General features: G+C 45.5%; 1 protein-coding gene across 1 annotated transcript in view; it reads left to right on the forward strand.

Moving 5' to 3' along the window:
• The window catches only part of RELB (RELB proto-oncogene, NF-kB subunit), a 39,191-nt gene that overhangs the window by 11,325 nt on the left and 10,577 nt on the right, over positions 1-17,289 (forward strand). The window contains exons 6-9 of the mRNA XM_058279131.1: positions 4,990-5,147; positions 7,183-7,274; positions 7,434-7,565; positions 9,318-9,422. Of these exons, the coding sequence (XP_058135114.1) occupies positions 4,990-5,147; positions 7,183-7,274; positions 7,434-7,565; positions 9,318-9,422 (487 nt within the window). The remainder of the gene's footprint in view (positions 1-4,989; positions 5,148-7,182; positions 7,275-7,433; positions 7,566-9,317; positions 9,423-17,289) is intronic.

Below are 17,289 nucleotides of genomic sequence, written 5' to 3' on the forward strand. Positions count from 1 at the left end.
AAAATTATACAAAAAGTACGGAGTTCCTACATCCCTTCCCACACATATAGTTTTCCCTATTATTACCATTTTGCATCAGTGTGGTACATTTGTTACATTTGATGAACTTATATTATTAGAATTATATTATTATTAATTAAGCCCATAGTTTACATCCAGCTTTTCCTCTTGAATGATTTTTTTTTTAAAGATTTATTTTTTAATTTATTTCTCTCCCCTTCCCTGCCTTCTCTCTCCCCCAGTTGTCTGCTTTCTGTGTCCATTCACTGTGTATTCTGTGTCCGCTTATATTCTTGTCAACAGCACCGGGAATCTATGTCTCTCTCTTTTTTTTTTTTTGTCTTTATTCATTTTTAAAATATTACATTAAAAAAATATGAGGTCCCCATATATCCCCCATCCCCCTCACCCCACTCCTCCCCCCATAGCAACAACCTCCTCCATCATCATGAAGAGACATTCATTGCATTTAATGAATACATCTCTGAGCACCGCTGCACCTCACGGTCAATGGTCCACATCACAGCCCACACTCTCCCACGTTCCATCCAGTGGGCCATGGGAGGACATACAGTGTCTGGTAACGGTCCCTGCAGCACCACCCAGGACAGCTCCAAGTCCCGAAAATGCCTCCACATCTCATCTCTTCCTCCCATTCTCCACACCCAGCAGCCACCATGGCCACTTTCTCCATACCAATGCCACATTTTCTTTGATTACTAATCACAATAGTTCGTGAATAGAATATCAGTAAGTCCACTCTAATCCATATTCTATTCCTCCATCCTGTGGACCCTGGAATGGTTGTGTCCACTCCTCATCTATATCAAGAGGGGGCTTAGATTCCACATGGATGCTGGATGCAATCCTCCTGCTTTCAGTTGCAGGCACTCTTGGCTCCACTATGTCTCTTTTTTGTTGCGTCATCTTGCTGTGTCAGCTCTCCGTGTGTGCGGTGCCACTCCTGGACAGGCTGAACTTTTTTCACACTGGGTGCCTCTCCTTATGGGGCGCACTCCTTTGCATGGGGCTCCCCTCTGTGGGGGACACCCCTGCGTAGCACGGCACTCCTTGTGCACATCAGCTCTGTGCATGGGCCAGCTCACCACACTGGTCAGGAGGCTCTGGGTTTGAACCGCGAACCTCCCATGTGGTAGGTGGACACTCTATGCGTTGAGCCAAATTTACTTCCTTTGAATGATTTTAAACCTACACAAAATTGACAGGAACAGTGCAGTGAATACCCACACACCTTCAATTTTTTTTTTCTTGTTTATTGGAGGAGTTGTGGGTTTATAGAACAACCATATATACAATACAGGATTCCATATACCACCCCACCATCACTGCCACCTTGCATTGGTGTGGAGCAGTTGTAATAATTGATAATAGCACATTTTTATAATTGTACTATTAATTAAAGTCCACGGTTTAACTTAGGGTTCACTGTGTAGTGTAGTTCCATGGATTTAAATTTTTTTATTCTGTTACCTTATATACAATCTAACATTTTCCCTTTAAATCATATTCACATCTGTATTTCCATGCTGTTGAGTTCACAGTGTTGTGCTAACCAATGGTGGTGATGATGGTAGCCTGTACACCTTTTGCCATATCTTTTTTTTCTTTTTAAAGATTTATTTATTTAATTTAATTTATCTCTCTCCCCTTCCCCCCGCCTCAGTTGTCTGCTCTCTGTGTCCATTCACTGTGTGTGTTCTTCTGTGTCCGCTTGTATTCTTCTCGGTGGCACCAGGAATCTGTGTCTCTTTTTGTTGCGTCATCTTGATGTATCAGCTCTCTGGGTGTGTGGCACCATTCCTGGGCAGGCTGTGCTTTTTTTGCATGGGGCGGTTCTCCTTACAGGTGCACTCCTTGCATGTGAGGCTCCCCTATATAGGGGACACCCCTGCGTGGCAGGGCCCTCCTTGCGTGCATCAGCACTGTGCGTGGGCTAGCTCACCACATGGGTCAGGAGGCCCTGGGTTTGAACCCTGGACCTCCTATATGGTATGTGGACGCCCTATCAGTTGAGCCACATCTGCTTCCCTGCCATATCTTCTTTTCAGACTCTCTGTTATATAGACAGCTCTCAAGGGAGACTCGAAAGCAGGGTGGAGTGTCTCTTGAGTACAAGGACATTTTCCTGCAATGCAGGACCAACATAAGCCCAAAACCATTGTCGAGAAACTGAACATTCATCCAAGGATACTGTCTGACATTACGCCTCTGGTTCTAATTACACTAATTGTCCCCCAAATGTCCTTTGTAGCTGTGTTTTGGTGGTGTTGCTACTGTTTCCTTGTTGAATCCCAGTTCCAGGGCATGGGTTGCATTTGGTTGTCTTGTCAGGGCTCTTTCGGTCTCCTTGAACCTCGGTGGATCCTCGGGCTGTCTCTGGGTTTCCCGACATGACGTTTGTGAAGATGTTACGTAGAATGTCCCACATTCTGGCTTTGTCGGCTGCTTGAAGAGTCGGCCAGCTATGCATTTTGGCAGGAAAACCACAGCAGTGAAGCTGGGCCTTCTCAGGGCCTCACGTCCAGGGACACATGACAACAGTCCATCCCAATATGGGTGATGCTGAGTCAGATCCCGTGGTTAAACTGGGAACCACGAGGTCTCTCCGTTTGTAGGGGTGATACTTGGAGACTGTGTGTTTTCCCAACGTTTCATTTCTAAGTATTTACAGGCAGTTATTCTGGCTCGGTGTTGGTTTTGATTCTCAAGAGTTAGGACAGTAAATGTCCAGCAGTAGGAGACGACCTGTCTTCAAATCTGGATTCAGGATTTCTTTCGGTTGAGGAAATGGAGGCTCAGAGAGGCTAAGTGACTTGCTCAGGGGCACACAGCAAGTTTAGTGGAGTAATAACTGCCTTTACTGAGTGTTCTTATGTGCCACGTGCTTCGCATGCTTAATTATACCTATTTTATAGATGAGGCCGGTAAGACCAGAGAGGTTTTCATAGGTGGCCAATGGCAGAAGCTGGATTTGGTACCAGGCCTGGCTGACTTCAAGGCCAAACCTCTAATCCACGATCCCATTGGGCGCCTCACATATCAAAAGTTCTCAGCCCGGGAGTCCAAATAAATCATAAGACTGTTGACTCAGAGCTTTCCAAATTCTCCTGATAATAGAAATGGATGCTGGTTAAATGGATGGTTTTAACCCTGCCTGAGCCCATGGAATTTATAGATGATATTAAAATCAATAATTAAACCATTAAATTAAAATCAATAATGCCCTAACAAAAAGGAGGAATGAAAAGAAATTAATGCATCAGTTAAGCTCATTTCAGTACATAAATGCTTGGGCACAGCCCCATGGTGGGCAACGAAAGAGGGAGCTGCTTGCGACCATCCCTCGTTAGTGGCAGCCTGCCCCAGCCGTGTGAACTGGGTGTTTTAAGTGCCACACGCAGGCTTGCCGTTGGTGATGGAATTTTCCTACATGGTGCACTCCTGGTCCAAGCAAAGTCCAGTCTTCCCTCAGTGAACGTGGTGGTTGCATTCCTTGCAAATTCAGTGCATATTAAAATTATGGAGAAAAATGCTACACAGGGAAAACGGAGCTAGTTCTGGGCTCCGATCATTTTAAGCAGGTTTGTCCCTCGGGACACCCGCGGAACGTCCCCGCCCCCGGCCACCCAAACCAGCCCCCAGTACCTCAAACGCCCCCTAGAGGGCAGTGCTTCCCCACCAGACTCACGGGTTAACTGCCGGGTTTTCCTCCGCCGTGACATACAAATTTTCTAAAAAGAATCTAATAATCTGGAATAACATAATAATTTTTAAGTGTGGAATCTGAAATTTTCCCGACTTTTTAGTGTGAGAAATTTTAGACCTACCGAAGTTAAAAGAATATAGTTCAGTGAGAACTCCTAGCCCCTTCACCTAGATTCACCCTTTGCCGTTTTGCCACATTTGTTTTTTACTCTCTGTATGGACACACAAACACACATCACACAAATACACACATGCCAAAAACACACATCACACACTCAAACATACAAATACATACCTCCTACAAATACACACATCACGCAAATATACACACCAACACACAAACATATGCAAGCACAGAAAAATAAATACATCATGCAGACATACACACACAAATGCAAACTTTTACTTTGCTAAACCATTTGAAAATGAATTGTAGATACCAGGTTACTTTATCCCAAAACACGTCAGCATCCATCTCCTGAAAATAACTCCTACGCAGCTACGGCACTATTATCAGCCCTAAGAACATTAACAATAATCTGGTAATAGCATCTAATAGGTAGTCGATATTTAAATTTCCCAGTTGTCCCCAGAAAGTGTTTTTTCATTGTTTCTTCCCCCTTACTCTAGGACGCAATCAAGGACTGTGGATTGCTTTTGGTTGTCCTCTCTAGTTCTGTCCTTTGACTTTTAAAAATTCACTTATAATTGTATGTAGACAAATGCACGAATCCTGAGTGGACAGCTCGATGAATCTGTACACATGCGTCCCCTGTGTAACCAGCACCCAGATCGAAATCCATCATGTGTTCTCCTTTAATCTGGAACACAGGGCCCATCTTCTTCTAAGTCTCCTGACAGGGTCGAAGGACCCTCAGTGGGGTCTGCCGGATTCTTCCTCACGGCAGGATTCAGGAGATGCGCTTTTGGCGGGAAGGAGGGCCCGCGCCCTTGACCCCGCCCCTGGCCCTCTGCCTTGGATCACTTGGTTAAGGTGGTGTCCACCAGGGCCCCTCACTGCAAAGGTGATGCTTGGAGCCTCCGTGTGCTTCCGAGTTTTTAAAAAGTCTGAGTGGCCAAAGAAAGCACGTCCGGGGGACAGAATGGCTCCCGGGCCACAGGTCAGAAGCCTCCGGAAGAGGCTTAGGACCTCAGAGGGGTCTTGAATGAAGCCCCTTCCATGATGTGGTGGAGGACGGGGGAGAGGGGTGGGTGCCGGCGGCGTCTGCGTGGGGGCCCCAGAAAGCACCTGTCTCCCCGCAGCTCCGGGACTGCGGCGGGCTGCGGGAGGTGGAGGTGACGGCGTGCCTGGTGTGGAAGGACTGGCCTCACCGCGTCCACCCCCACAGCCTCGTGGGCAAAGACTGCACCGACGGCGTCTGCAGGGTGCGCCTGCGGCCCCACGTCAGCCCCCGCCACAGGTACCCGACCCTGGCCCCCGACCCCTGACCCTTGGGCATGGTGGCTCTGAGGGGTCGAGGACCACCCAGGGACACCTCAGGGCAGGCTGTGTGGGGGGGTTCCTGGACGGGGAAACCGAGACCTGGGGTCGGGAGGATCTTACATAGGCTTAGAATCAGGAGCTGCCCGGAGCTGGGAATCCTGCCACACTCACGTTATCCTGGTTCCCATTTGGCAGAGGAGGAAACCGAGGCTCAGAGAGACTGAAGAGCCCAGAGAGCCAGTGGCAGAACTGGGATTTGGCCCCAGATCTGCCTTAACTGCAAAGTCCATCCTCATCCACTCGCTTTAAAATTTATCTATTTTTAATAAATAATACATGCATAGATACAGAAATCAAAAGGTCCAGAAAGCAGGTACAGTAGAAAATAAGATTCCTTCTGCCTCGGGTCCTCCAGCCACCAGGGTCCCTTCCTGGGGGCAACTGGAAATACGCAGTGTTGTGTGTGTGTGTGTGTGTGTTCTCTGCTTATAAATGGGAGCAAAACAGTACACATTTTGCATTTTCTTCTTTCTTTATTTCTTTCTCCCCACCCCCTCATTGTTTGCATTTGCTGTGTGCTGGTTTTTTTTTTTAATTAAAATTATTTATTTTTACAAATTACATTCAAAAAATACAAGGTCCCAATCAACCCCACCGCCCCCAGCCCCCACTCCCCCCACCGCGACACTCCCCCCCACCATCACGGCACATCCATTGCACCCAGTAAGTACATCTCTGAACATCACTGCACCCCGTAGTCAGTGGTCCACATCATAGCCCACACTCTCCCACGTTCCATCCAGTGGGCCCTGGGGGGATCTCCAATGTCCTGTAATTATACGTGAAGCCCCACCCAGGACAACTCCACGTCCCGAAAACGCCTCCACATCTCATCTCTTCCTCCCATTCCCCAAACCCAGCAGCCACCATGGCTACCCTTCCCACACCCATTCCACATTTTCTCTGTGGACATTGGATTGGTTGTGTCCATTGCACACCTATGTCAAGTGGGGGCTTAGATTCCACATGGATACTGGATGCACTCCTCCTGCTTTCAGTTGTAGGCACTCTAGGCTCCATGGTGTGGTGGTTGACATTCTTCAACTCCATGTTAGCTGAGTGGGGTCAGTCCAATAGATCAAAGTAGGAGCTGAAGTCTGTGGGACCTCTGATATGGGAGGGAGGCACCTAATCACCTGCGCCACCTCCGCTCCTTCTGAATCTTCTTTTTACATCAGAGTATATCTGGAGTACGTTTAGAGCTGCCGATCCTTTTTCTTGGCTGGATAGTATTCTAATGCATGGACGTGTACAGCTAATTGAACAAGTCCCCTATCGTTCAGCACCTGCGATGGTTCCAGTTTTTTTGTGGTTTTATTGCTAACTATGCTGCAACGAACAGCTTTACACATATATCGTTCTCCTGTAGGAGAAATCCCTAGAAATGAAACGGCTGGGTCAAAATATATCCATTTGTAATTTGGAGGGGAACACATAAACTCTGTGAGAAGAGGGATTTTGTAGCTTCTGTTCCCGGCTGTATCCCCAGCGCCTAGCACTGTAAGCCCAGCATGCAGTAGGTGCTCAGGGAATATTTGTCGAATGAACAAGTACACATTGTCCTCCAAAGCAGCTGTAGCCATTTCCAGTCCCACCAGCAATGGATGAAAGCGCCTGTTTCTCCACAACTCACGAAAATAGTGTGTTGTCAAAACTTTCTCATCTTTGCAGTTCTGAAGCCTGGGGAAAAAAAAGCATCCTGGTGGTGTTTCAGTTTGTAGGTTATTATTATTACTGTTGTTATGATTATTATTATAAACAAGGCCGGCCAGTGTTTCCTTGTGGTCGTGACAAGGTGCAGTCTCTCTCAGGTTCTCTCAAGACCCCTTGACGCACCGGAGGGGTTTGGGCCCCAGACCTATCCCGATGCTGCGCCCCCGGTGCTGGCTGCACCTGGGTGAGGCATGCGGCCCAGGCCCTCACGAGTGTCCCCCCACCGCCCTGCCCCTCAGCTTTAACAACCTGGGCATCCAGTGTGTGAGGAAGAAGGAGATAGAAGCTGCCATTGAGCGGAAGATTCAGCTGGGCATCGACCCCTACAATGGTGAGCCCCGGGCCTGACCCCGTCCTTCGGAACCCCTCACCCTCTGCCGCCCCCTTGCCCGCTCCAGGCCCCGTCATCTCCTCCAGCCCCATCCCTTCCCTGTACCCCCCACCCCAGGGCCTCTGCACTCCCTCAGCCTTCCTGCCTCTGCTCCCACAGCTGGATCCCTGAAGAACCATCAGGAGGTGGATATGAACGTTGTGAGGATCTGCTTCCAGGCCTCGTATCGGGACCAGCAGGGACAGATGCGCCGGATGGACCCTGTGCTGTCTGAGCCAGTCTATGACAAAAGTGAGTTGAGGGTGCTGTGTCCATTAGGATTGCCTTTGGTGGCCTAAACGAACAGGGGGCTAGTTTTATGTATCTCATGTATTGAGTCTGCCTATGATTTAGCTGCTCAGCAATATCAGGTCACTGGTTCAGCGACTCTGTGATTCTCTTGGTCTTTCCCTCATGGTCGTGAGGTGGCTGCCATAGCTACAGATATCACGCCTGTATTCCAGGCATGAGATGGGCAGGGTCACTCTGTATGGGTTGTGCATGTTTCACACTGCCTATTTCAAGGGATTGGCATTTAATACATAGTTTATGGAAATGGGGCCTCCTAGATGGATATTAATTCAATCAGGGCTTTTATGTGTGCAAGTGACAGAATCCCAACTCAAATGAGCTTGGGGGAAGGGGAGGAATTTATTTGTTCAGTAACTAAAAAAGTCCAGAGGTAGCACAATGCCAGTGATAACATTAGGATGCGTCTCCTTCCTTCTCTCAGCTGCTCTTTTTCCATGTTAAAGTCATTCTTGGGAGGGCGCTGCCATGCAGGGGCAAAATGGTCATGTGCAGCTCTAGGCTTATATCCTTCCAGCTCGGCACCTCCCCTACCCCAGAGGAGCCTCTCTTAGCTTCTCTTATCCAGTATTTTGCCCAGAGTGTCAGGGTCGTCTCTCATTGGCTTGGTTTGAGTCATGTGCTCCTCTCTGACCAATCAGCTGTGGCCAGAGGGCAAGGATGCTCTGATTGGGCCAGGTCTGGGTCATGTGATCTCTGCAGTTGGCTCAGCCCTACCCAAGCTGGGACAAAGTGGGGGCTTGTCCCTCCAAGGCAAATTGGGGTGCTGAGAACAGAAGGACCAGGGCTGTTGGAGGGGCAAAACCTCAGGGGCCCACTCTAGATTTCAGCCGTTAACCCTCCCTCGGGAGCCTTCTCTGACCCCTGACCCTGCTCACTCCCTTTAGGCCCGGCACTCCCCGGACCTCAGCTCGGAGGACTCTTTTTTTCTTTTTTAAGTACTTTATTTATTTCTCTCCCCCACCCCTTTGTTGTTTGCGTTCACTGTCAGCTCTCTGTGTCTGTTTGTTGTCTGCTCGTCTTCTTGTTAGGAGGCACCAGAAACTGAGCCTGGGACCTCCTGTGTGGTAGGTGGGTGCCAACTGCTTGAGCCATATCTGCTTCCCTCGGAGGACTCTTTCTTTTTTTAAGATTTAGTTATTTATCTCCCCCCCCCCCCCATTGTCTCTGTGGTCATCTGCTGTGTGTTCTTCTGTGTCTGCTTGTCTTCTCTGTAGGTGGCACTGGGAACTGATCCTGGGACCTTCCAGAGAGGGAGAGAGGTGATCATTCTCTTGTTCCACCTCAGCTTCTTGATCCTCTGTGTCTCTTCTTGTCTCTCCTCTGTGTCTCTTTTTGTTTTGCCATCTTGCTGTGCCAGCTCTCCTCTCAGGCCATCTTGCCGTGCGGGCCAGCTCGCCTTCACCAGGAGGCCCCGGGAATTGAACCCTGGACCTCCCATATGGTACACGGGAGCGCAATCACTTGAGCCGCATCCGCTTCCTGTGGAGGACTCTTGATTGTCCATCGGCCCCTCCCATCTGAGCCTCCTCTTTCTCCACCTGGACCATGGGCCCCAGGAGAGTCAAGCACGCTGCCTTCTCCATTTCCCACCTCTCCATGACCCGGGGTGGGCACTCCTTGGTTGTCCAGAAATTATTTGAAGAATGAATTCTCAGTTGTTCTTACCTGCGTCTTCCTCTTGCTTCATCCCAGAGTCCACAAACACATCAGAGCTGCGGATTTGCCGAATCAACAAGGAGAGCGGGCCGTGCACAGGCGGCGAGGAGCTTTACCTGCTGTGCGACAAGGTGCAGAAAGGTGAGGGCCAGGGGCGGGGAGCCTGGGTGGCATGGGGTCTGGTGGCGGAGAAGGGTGGCCAGGGTCCGGGAGAACGAGAGCTGGTAAGCTGGGTAGCGGAGAGGACCGAGCCAGCACTCTGGCTTTGGAGCCAGCTGAGTGGCTTGTTCCCTCGCCTGCTCGCTGGTTTGGGGACAGAGATTCTCATGGTGGACACGAAGCCATCCAGGCCGCCACAGAGTCCACTGTCCCGGAGACTCTGCTGTTACCAGCAGAACTGAATAAGTACACACTCAATTAAAAAATATAAAAGCTACGAATGAAGAAAGAGAGGAATGGGGGAAGGGGGTCGTCACTCCTTCACACGGCTGCTCAAATGTCCCTTCTTCAAATAAAGCCCGAAGGAAAGGCCCTTCCCCCTGGGATGCGCAGGCCTGGGAGCCTGCCCTTTACTGTCTGGAGCTTTTTTGCATCCTTAGCATTTTCTGCCACGTGACTATTTTGCAAGTAATATCAGTCACATCTATAATAAAAAGCTAACGTTCTCTCTTGCGCAGCCACGGGGTATCTGGACTATGCCCCAGGGCTGGGAGTGGTCGTGTCCACTCCTCTCTTTAATCCCACCGTAATCAATAAAGGCCAGTTTCTGCGTGTTAAAAAAAAAAAAGCTAACATTTATCTCCCCCTCACTAGGTGCTAGATCTCAATGCAGGCTCTGTTGTAAACCCTTTGCACACATCATTTATCAGAATTGCCTCACACTTCCATGAGATCAGTCCCATTGTTATCCCCATTTCACTGATGAGAAACAAAGGCACAGAAAGGTTAAGTAACTTGTCAGGGTCACACAGCTAGTCAGAGACCAGATCCGAACCCAGGCAACCTGTGATCTTAACCATTCCTCCTGGTGTGGAGAAAAAAGTAAATATAGACTTGAAGAAAAAAATTACACGGGCTGGTGACAAAGTCATATTTGTTTTCAGCCTTGATGTCATTTTTTCTCAAAAGAGGGGAAACCATCCTGAGGCACGGTTGGAAAGAAGCAACTTGCCTGAGCTGTGTTTGCTGATGGCGGTGATAATAAATAGTCCTAGTGAGGACAGGTTCCGCTCACGGAGGGTCACGGGGATTACCTCATTTAATCCCCACCCCCTGCCTTCACGCAGAGAAACGCGCGTGGTCCAGAGCTGGGGCTCTGCTTAGCGGCGAGGGCCGTCTCCTCACGGGGCGCCCTGCTCCCGCCCTCGTCCCCCGCGTCCTGCAGTCCATCCCCCACGTGGCAGAAGGGTTCTTCTTTAGTTCGGCAAGCTACGTTGGCTGCTCGCACATTCTGTGCTGGACCCCGGTCCAGGCACTGGGGACATGGCAAGGAGCAAGACACATGAAGCCCCGGCCCACGGGGCTTGCTTTCTAGTTGGGGAGACCGACGGTAAGCGAGAAGCTCAGGTGAAGTACACGGTACACCCGTTGGTAGCTGGTAAAGTTGAGAAAGGGCCAGAGAGGAATGGCTGGAAATGCTGCTGGATTCGAGGGACACAGTGTCACCTCGGGAGGTCAGGGAGGAACCCTCTCGGGATGACACTGGAGCAGATGCCTGAAGGGTGGGAGTGGTCATCTGGGGGAGTGTTCCAGGTAGACGGAGTGGCAAGTGCAAAGGCCCTGCGGTGGGAACAAGTCTGACTGTTGTGGGAATAGCAGGTCTGATGGGGCAGGAGGGCAGTGGGAGGGAGGGTGGGAGAACCTGCCATAGCCTCGGGGGTACCCCCAGGCCCTTTCTCAGGATGTTTCATTGCAGTTAGGTCTGTCTTCCCAGGGGACTGTGAACATTTTGTTAAACTTTATTTTGTACATTTAATGATTAAAAATAGAAACAAAAAATAAACAGAAAACATAGTTGAATAAAAACATCCATTTCTCAATTAAATGTACTGGATACATATAAATTTTTTTGAATCATACTATGTTACACGATATATTTGGTTCAATAGTAATGTAGTCATACAGTATTTCTCCTTTTGTACCTGGCTTGCTTCACTCAACATAATGTCCTCCAGGTTCATCCATGTTGTCATATGTTTTATGACTTCATTTCTTTTTACAGCTGCATAATATTCCATCATGTGAATACACTACAGTTTCTTTATCCATTCATCATGGGTTGTTTCCAGCTTTTGGCAATTGTGACTATTCCGCTATGAACATCAGTGTGCAGATGTCTGTTCATGTCACTGCTCTCAGTTCTTCTGGGTATATACCCAGTAGTGGTATTGCGGGGTCACGTGGCAAGTCTATATTCAACTTCTTTAGGAATTGCCAAACAGTCCTCCTCAGTGGCTGTACCATTCTGCATTCCTATCAACAGTGAATAAGTGTTCCTATCTCTCCACATCCTCCCCAACACTTGTAGTTCTCTCTCTTTTTTTTTTTTTTTTATTATTATTATTTTTTTATTTTTTAATTATCTCTCTCTTTTTAATAGTGGCCATTCTGACAGGTGTGAAGTGATATCTCATTGTAGTTTTGATTTGCATTTCCCTAAGCATTAGAGATGTTGAGCATTTCTTCATGTGTTTTTTTTTGCCATTTGTATTGAAGATGTTTCCCTATATTCTAATAGTTTTATGGTCCTGGCTTTTATATTTTATATTTTAATATATATATTTATATGTATTTTATATATCTTTGATCCATTTTCAGTTGATTTTTATATAGGAAGTGAGATAGGGGTCCTCTTTCATTCTTTTGGTTATAGATACCCAGTTGTCCGAGCACCATTTGTTGAAGAGACTGTTTTGTCCTGTTACCATTAACTTGGTAGGTTTGTCAAAAACCAGTTGATTGTATAGGTGAAGGTTTATTTCTGGATTCTCAATTCTATTCCCCTTATTGATGTGTCCATCTATATGCCAGTACCATGCTGTTTTGACCTCTGTAGCTTTGTAATATGTTTCAAAGTCATGCAGTGAAATTCCTCCCATGTCACTCTTCTTTTATAGAATGCTTTTGGCTATTCAGGTGCACTTTCCCTTCCAAATGAATTTGGAATTTTCTAATTCAGTAAAGTAAGCTGTTGGGGTTTTGATTAGTACTGCATTGAATCTATAATCAGTTTGAGTAAGACTGACACCTTCATGATACTCATTCTTCCAATCCTTGAACACAGAATATCTTTCCATTTGTTTAGGTCTTTCTAAATTTCTTTTAGCATTGTTTTGTAGTTTTCTGCATATAGATCATGTACTTACTTGGTTAAATTAATTCCTAGGTATTTGAATCTTTTTGTTGCTATTGTAAATAGAACTTTCCCCCTGATTTCTTTCTCTGATTGTTCAGTACTAGTGTACAAAAACATTACTGATTTTTGCATATTGATCTTGATTCCTGCCACTTTGCTGAACTCATTTATTAGCTCAAGTAGCTTTGGTGTGGATACTTCAGAATTCTCTAAGCACAGGATCATGTCACCCAGAAACAGTGAAAGTTTTACTCCCTCTTTTCCTGTTTGGATGCCTTTACTTATTTATTTTTCTGTCTAATTGCCCTAGCTAGAACTTCTAGCACAATACTAAATAACAGTGGTGACAGTGGGCATCCTTGTCTTGGTCCCAATCTTAGAGGGAAAGCTTTCAACCTCTCCCCATTGAGTAAGATGTTGGCTGTGGGTTTTTCATATATGCCTGTTATCATATTAAGGAATTGTCCTCCTCTTCTTGTCTTTTGCAGTGTTTTTATCAAGAAAGGATGCTGGATTTTGTCAAATCCCTTTTCCATGTTGATTGAGATGATCATGTGTTTTTTCCCCTTCAATTTGTTAATGTGGTGTGTTACATTGACTGATTTTCTTATGTTGAACCAGACTTGCATACCAGGAATAAATCCCACTTGGTCATGATGTGTAAGTCTTTTAATATGCTGTTGGATTTAATTTGCAAGTATTTTGTTTAGAATTTTTGCATCTATGTTCCTTAGAGAGATTGGTCTGTAATTTTCTTATGGTATTTTTATCTGGTTTTGGTGATGCTGGCTTCATAAAATGTGTTGGGTAGTTTTCCCTTTTCTTCAGGTTTTTGAAAGAGTTTAAAGAGGATTGATGTTAATTTTTTTTTAAATGCTTGGTAGAATTCACCTGTAAGCCATGTGGTCCTGGACTTTTCTTTGCTGGGAGATTTTAGATGACAGATTCAATTTCTTTAAATGTGATTGGTTTGTTCTTGTATTTCTTTTAGCGTCAGTGTAGGCTGTTTGTGCATTTCTAGGAATTTGTCCATTTCATCTAGGTTGTCTAGTTTGTTGGCACACAGTTTCTCATAATATCCTCATTATTTTTTTTAAAAAGATTTTTATTTATTTATCTCCCCTCCCCCCATTGCTGTTTGCTTGTTGTCTGCTTGTCTCCCTTTGCTGGGTCATTTTGCTGTGCCAGCTCTCCGCGGGCATGGGCTGTCAGCTCTCTGCAGGCATGGGCCAGCTTGCCTTCACAAGGAGGCCCTGGGAAGCAAACCCAGGGCCTCCTATATGGTAGATGGAAGCCCAATTGGTTAAGCCATATCCGCTTACCATAATATCCTCTTATGATTCTTTTTATTTCTGTGGGGTCAGTTGTAACTTCCCCCCTTTCATTTCTGATTATATTTATTTGCATCTTCTCTCTTTTTTTCTTCATTAGTCTAGAAAGGGGTTTGCCAGTTTTATCGATCTTCTCAAAGAACCAGCTTTTGATTTTGTTGATGTTCTCAATTGTTTTTTTGTTTTCAATTTCATTTATTTTTGCTCTAATCTTTATTATTTCTTTCCTTCTGCTTGCTTTGGGATTGGTTTGCTGTTCTTTTTCTAGTTTCTGTAGTTATTCAGTTAAATTTTTGAGTTTAGCTTTCTTCTTTTTTAATATAGGCATTTAGGGCTATAAATTTCCCTCTCAAGACTGCCTTTGCTGTATCCCATATGTTTTGATAAGTTGTATCTCGTTTTCATTTGTCTCAGTATATTTGCTGATTTCACTTGTGATTTCTTCTTTGACTCACTGATTATTTAGGAGTGTGTTGTTTGCCTCCACACATTTGTGAGTTTACTTTTTTCCTGTTATTATATTATTGATTTCCAGTTTCATTCCATTATGATCTCAGAAGGTGCTTTGTATAATTTCAGCCTTTTTTTTTTTTTTTTTTAAAGATTTATTTATTTATTTAATTTTCCCCCCTCCCCTGGTTGTCTGTTCTTGGTGTCTATTTGCTGCGTCTTGTTTCTTTGTCCGCTTCTGTTGTCGTCAGCGGCTCGGGAAGTGTGGGCGGCGCCATTCCTGGGCAGGCTGCACTTTCTTTTCACGCTGGGCGGCTTTCCTCACGGGCGCACTCCTTGCGTGTGGGGCTCCCCCACGCGGGGGACACCCTTGCGTGGCAAGGCACTCCTTGCGTGCATCAGCGCTGCACATGGCCAGCTCCACACGGGTCAAGGAGGCCCGGGGTTTGAACCGCGGACCTCCCATATGGTAGACGGACGCCCTAACCACTGGGCCAAAGTCCGTTTCCCAATTTCAGCCTTTTTATATTTATTGAGAGCTGCATTGCGCCCTAACATGTCTATCCTGGAGAAAGATCCATGGGCACTTGAGAAGAGTGTATAACCCACTGAGTTTGGATACAGCATTTGTGTATGTCTGTTAGGTCTAACTTGTTTATGTATTATTCAAGTTCTCTGTTTCCTTGTTGATCTTTTGTCTAGTTGTTCTCTCTAATGATATGAGTGGGGTGTTGAAGTCTCCAATGGTTACTGTAGAGATGTCTATTTCTCTCTTCAGTATTGCCAGAGTTTGTCTCATGTATTTTGGGGTACCCTAGTTAGATGCATAGATATTTATGACTGTTATATCTTCCTGGCTCATTTTCCCTTTTATTAAAATATAATGGCCTTCTATATCTCTTACAACTTTTTTGCACTTAAAGTCTGTTTTGTCTGATATTATTATAACTACCCCTGCTCTTTTTTGGTTACTATATATGTGTAGAGTATCTTTTCCCAACCTTTCACTTTTAGCCGTTTTGTATCCCTGGGTCACAGGTAAGTTTCTTGTAAGCAGCATATGGATGGTGCATGTTTTTTTATCATTTTGTCAGCCTGTATCCTTTGATTGGGGAGTTTAATTTATTTGCATTCATCAATATACTGTAATGCACTATATACTTCCACCATTTCATTCTTTGGTTTTCATATGTCATATCATATTTTTGTCTGTCTTTTTACTCTTTTGGTTATCCTTTCTACTATTCTTTCTTCTGTACTCTCCTCCAAGTCTTTCTCCGATCTTTTATTTCAGGTTCTGAGTCTTCCTTTAATATTTCCTGCAAAGGTGGATTCTTTTTTGCAAATTCTCTTAGTTTCTGTTTGTGAATATTTTATACTCACCTTCATATTTGAACGACAGTTTTGCTGGATAAAGAATTCTTGGCTGGCAGTTTTTCTTTTTCAATATCCTAATTGTATCATACCACTGTCTTCTCGCCCCCATCGTTTCTGAAGAGAAATCCACACTAAGTCTTATTGGACATCCCTTGTATGTGATAGTTTGCTTATCCCTTGCTGCTCTGAGAATTTTCTCTTTATCTTTGACATTTGACATTCTGCATAGTATGTGTCTTGGAGTAGGTTTACTTAGATTTATTCTGTTTGGGGTACGGTGCAATTCTTGGACATGTAAATTCATTTCTTTCATGAGAGCTGGAAAATTTTCAGCTATTATTTCCTCAAATACTCTTTCTGCCCCCTTTCCCTCTTCTTCTCCTTCTGGAACTCCCATGACATGTATGTTGTTGTGTTTCGTGTTGTCATTCAACTCCCCTGCCAAATTTTTTCCATTCTTTTTTCTCTCTGTTCTTTTCTGTCTTCAATTTCAGCTGTTCTGTCTTCTGTATCTCTTATTTTTTCTTCTGTCTTTTAGTCTATTGTTATATGCCTCTAATGTGTTTTTTTAATTTTTTCAATTAAATTGTCTTTTTAAAAAAAGATACATAAATCACAAAAAATGTTACATTAAAAAATATAAGAGGTTCCCATATACCCCACCCCCCAACCCCACCTCCTCCCACATCAACAACCTCCCTCATCATTGTGGCACATTCATTACACTTGGTGAATACATTTTGGAGCACTGCTGAACTGCATGGATTATAGTTTACATTGTAGTCCATGCCCTCCCCCAGTACATTCAATGGGTTATAGCAGGATATATAATGTCCAGCACCTGTCCCCGCAATATCATTTAGGACAACTCCAAGTCCCGACAATGCCCCCACATCTTATCTGTACTTTCCTCTCCCTGCCCTCAGCAACTACTGTGGCCACTTTGTCCAGATCAATGCGACAGTTTCTTCCATTACTAGTCATAATAGTTCGATAGTAGAATACCAGTAAGTTCACTCTAATCCATATTTTATTCCTCCAGCCTGTGGACTCTGGAATGGTGAGAGGGCCTTAGATCCATGGTGGATGGATGTGATTCTCCTGCTTGCAGTTGTATGCACTCTTGGTTCCCTGGTGTGGTGATTGACCATCTTCACCTCCCTGTTAGCCAATCTGTGCAAGTTCAACAAACTGGAGAGTAGGAGCTGCAACTCTGCTGAGGCTCATGGCCCAGCTGGGACATGGCCAGTCCAGAGATTGAAGTCTCCTGGGTATACACCAATCCCAGCGCCAACCACAGATTCAGTAAAAGTGATAAAAGAGGCATGTGTAGAAAGTTCACATCTGAGTCCAACTCCATCACACTCAGTCTAATGTGTGTTTTTTTTAAATTATAAAATTTAATTTTAATTTTAATTTATTTATCTCCCCTTCCCCCCCCCCCAGTTGTCTGCTCTGTGTGTCCATTCACTGTGTGTTCTGCTGTGTCCACTTG

The sequence above is a fragment of the Dasypus novemcinctus genome, chromosome 18 (assembly GCF_030445035.2).
Source record: "Dasypus novemcinctus isolate mDasNov1 chromosome 18, mDasNov1.1.hap2, whole genome shotgun sequence".
In the NCBI taxonomy this organism is placed as follows: domain Eukaryota; kingdom Metazoa; phylum Chordata; class Mammalia; order Cingulata; family Dasypodidae; genus Dasypus; species Dasypus novemcinctus.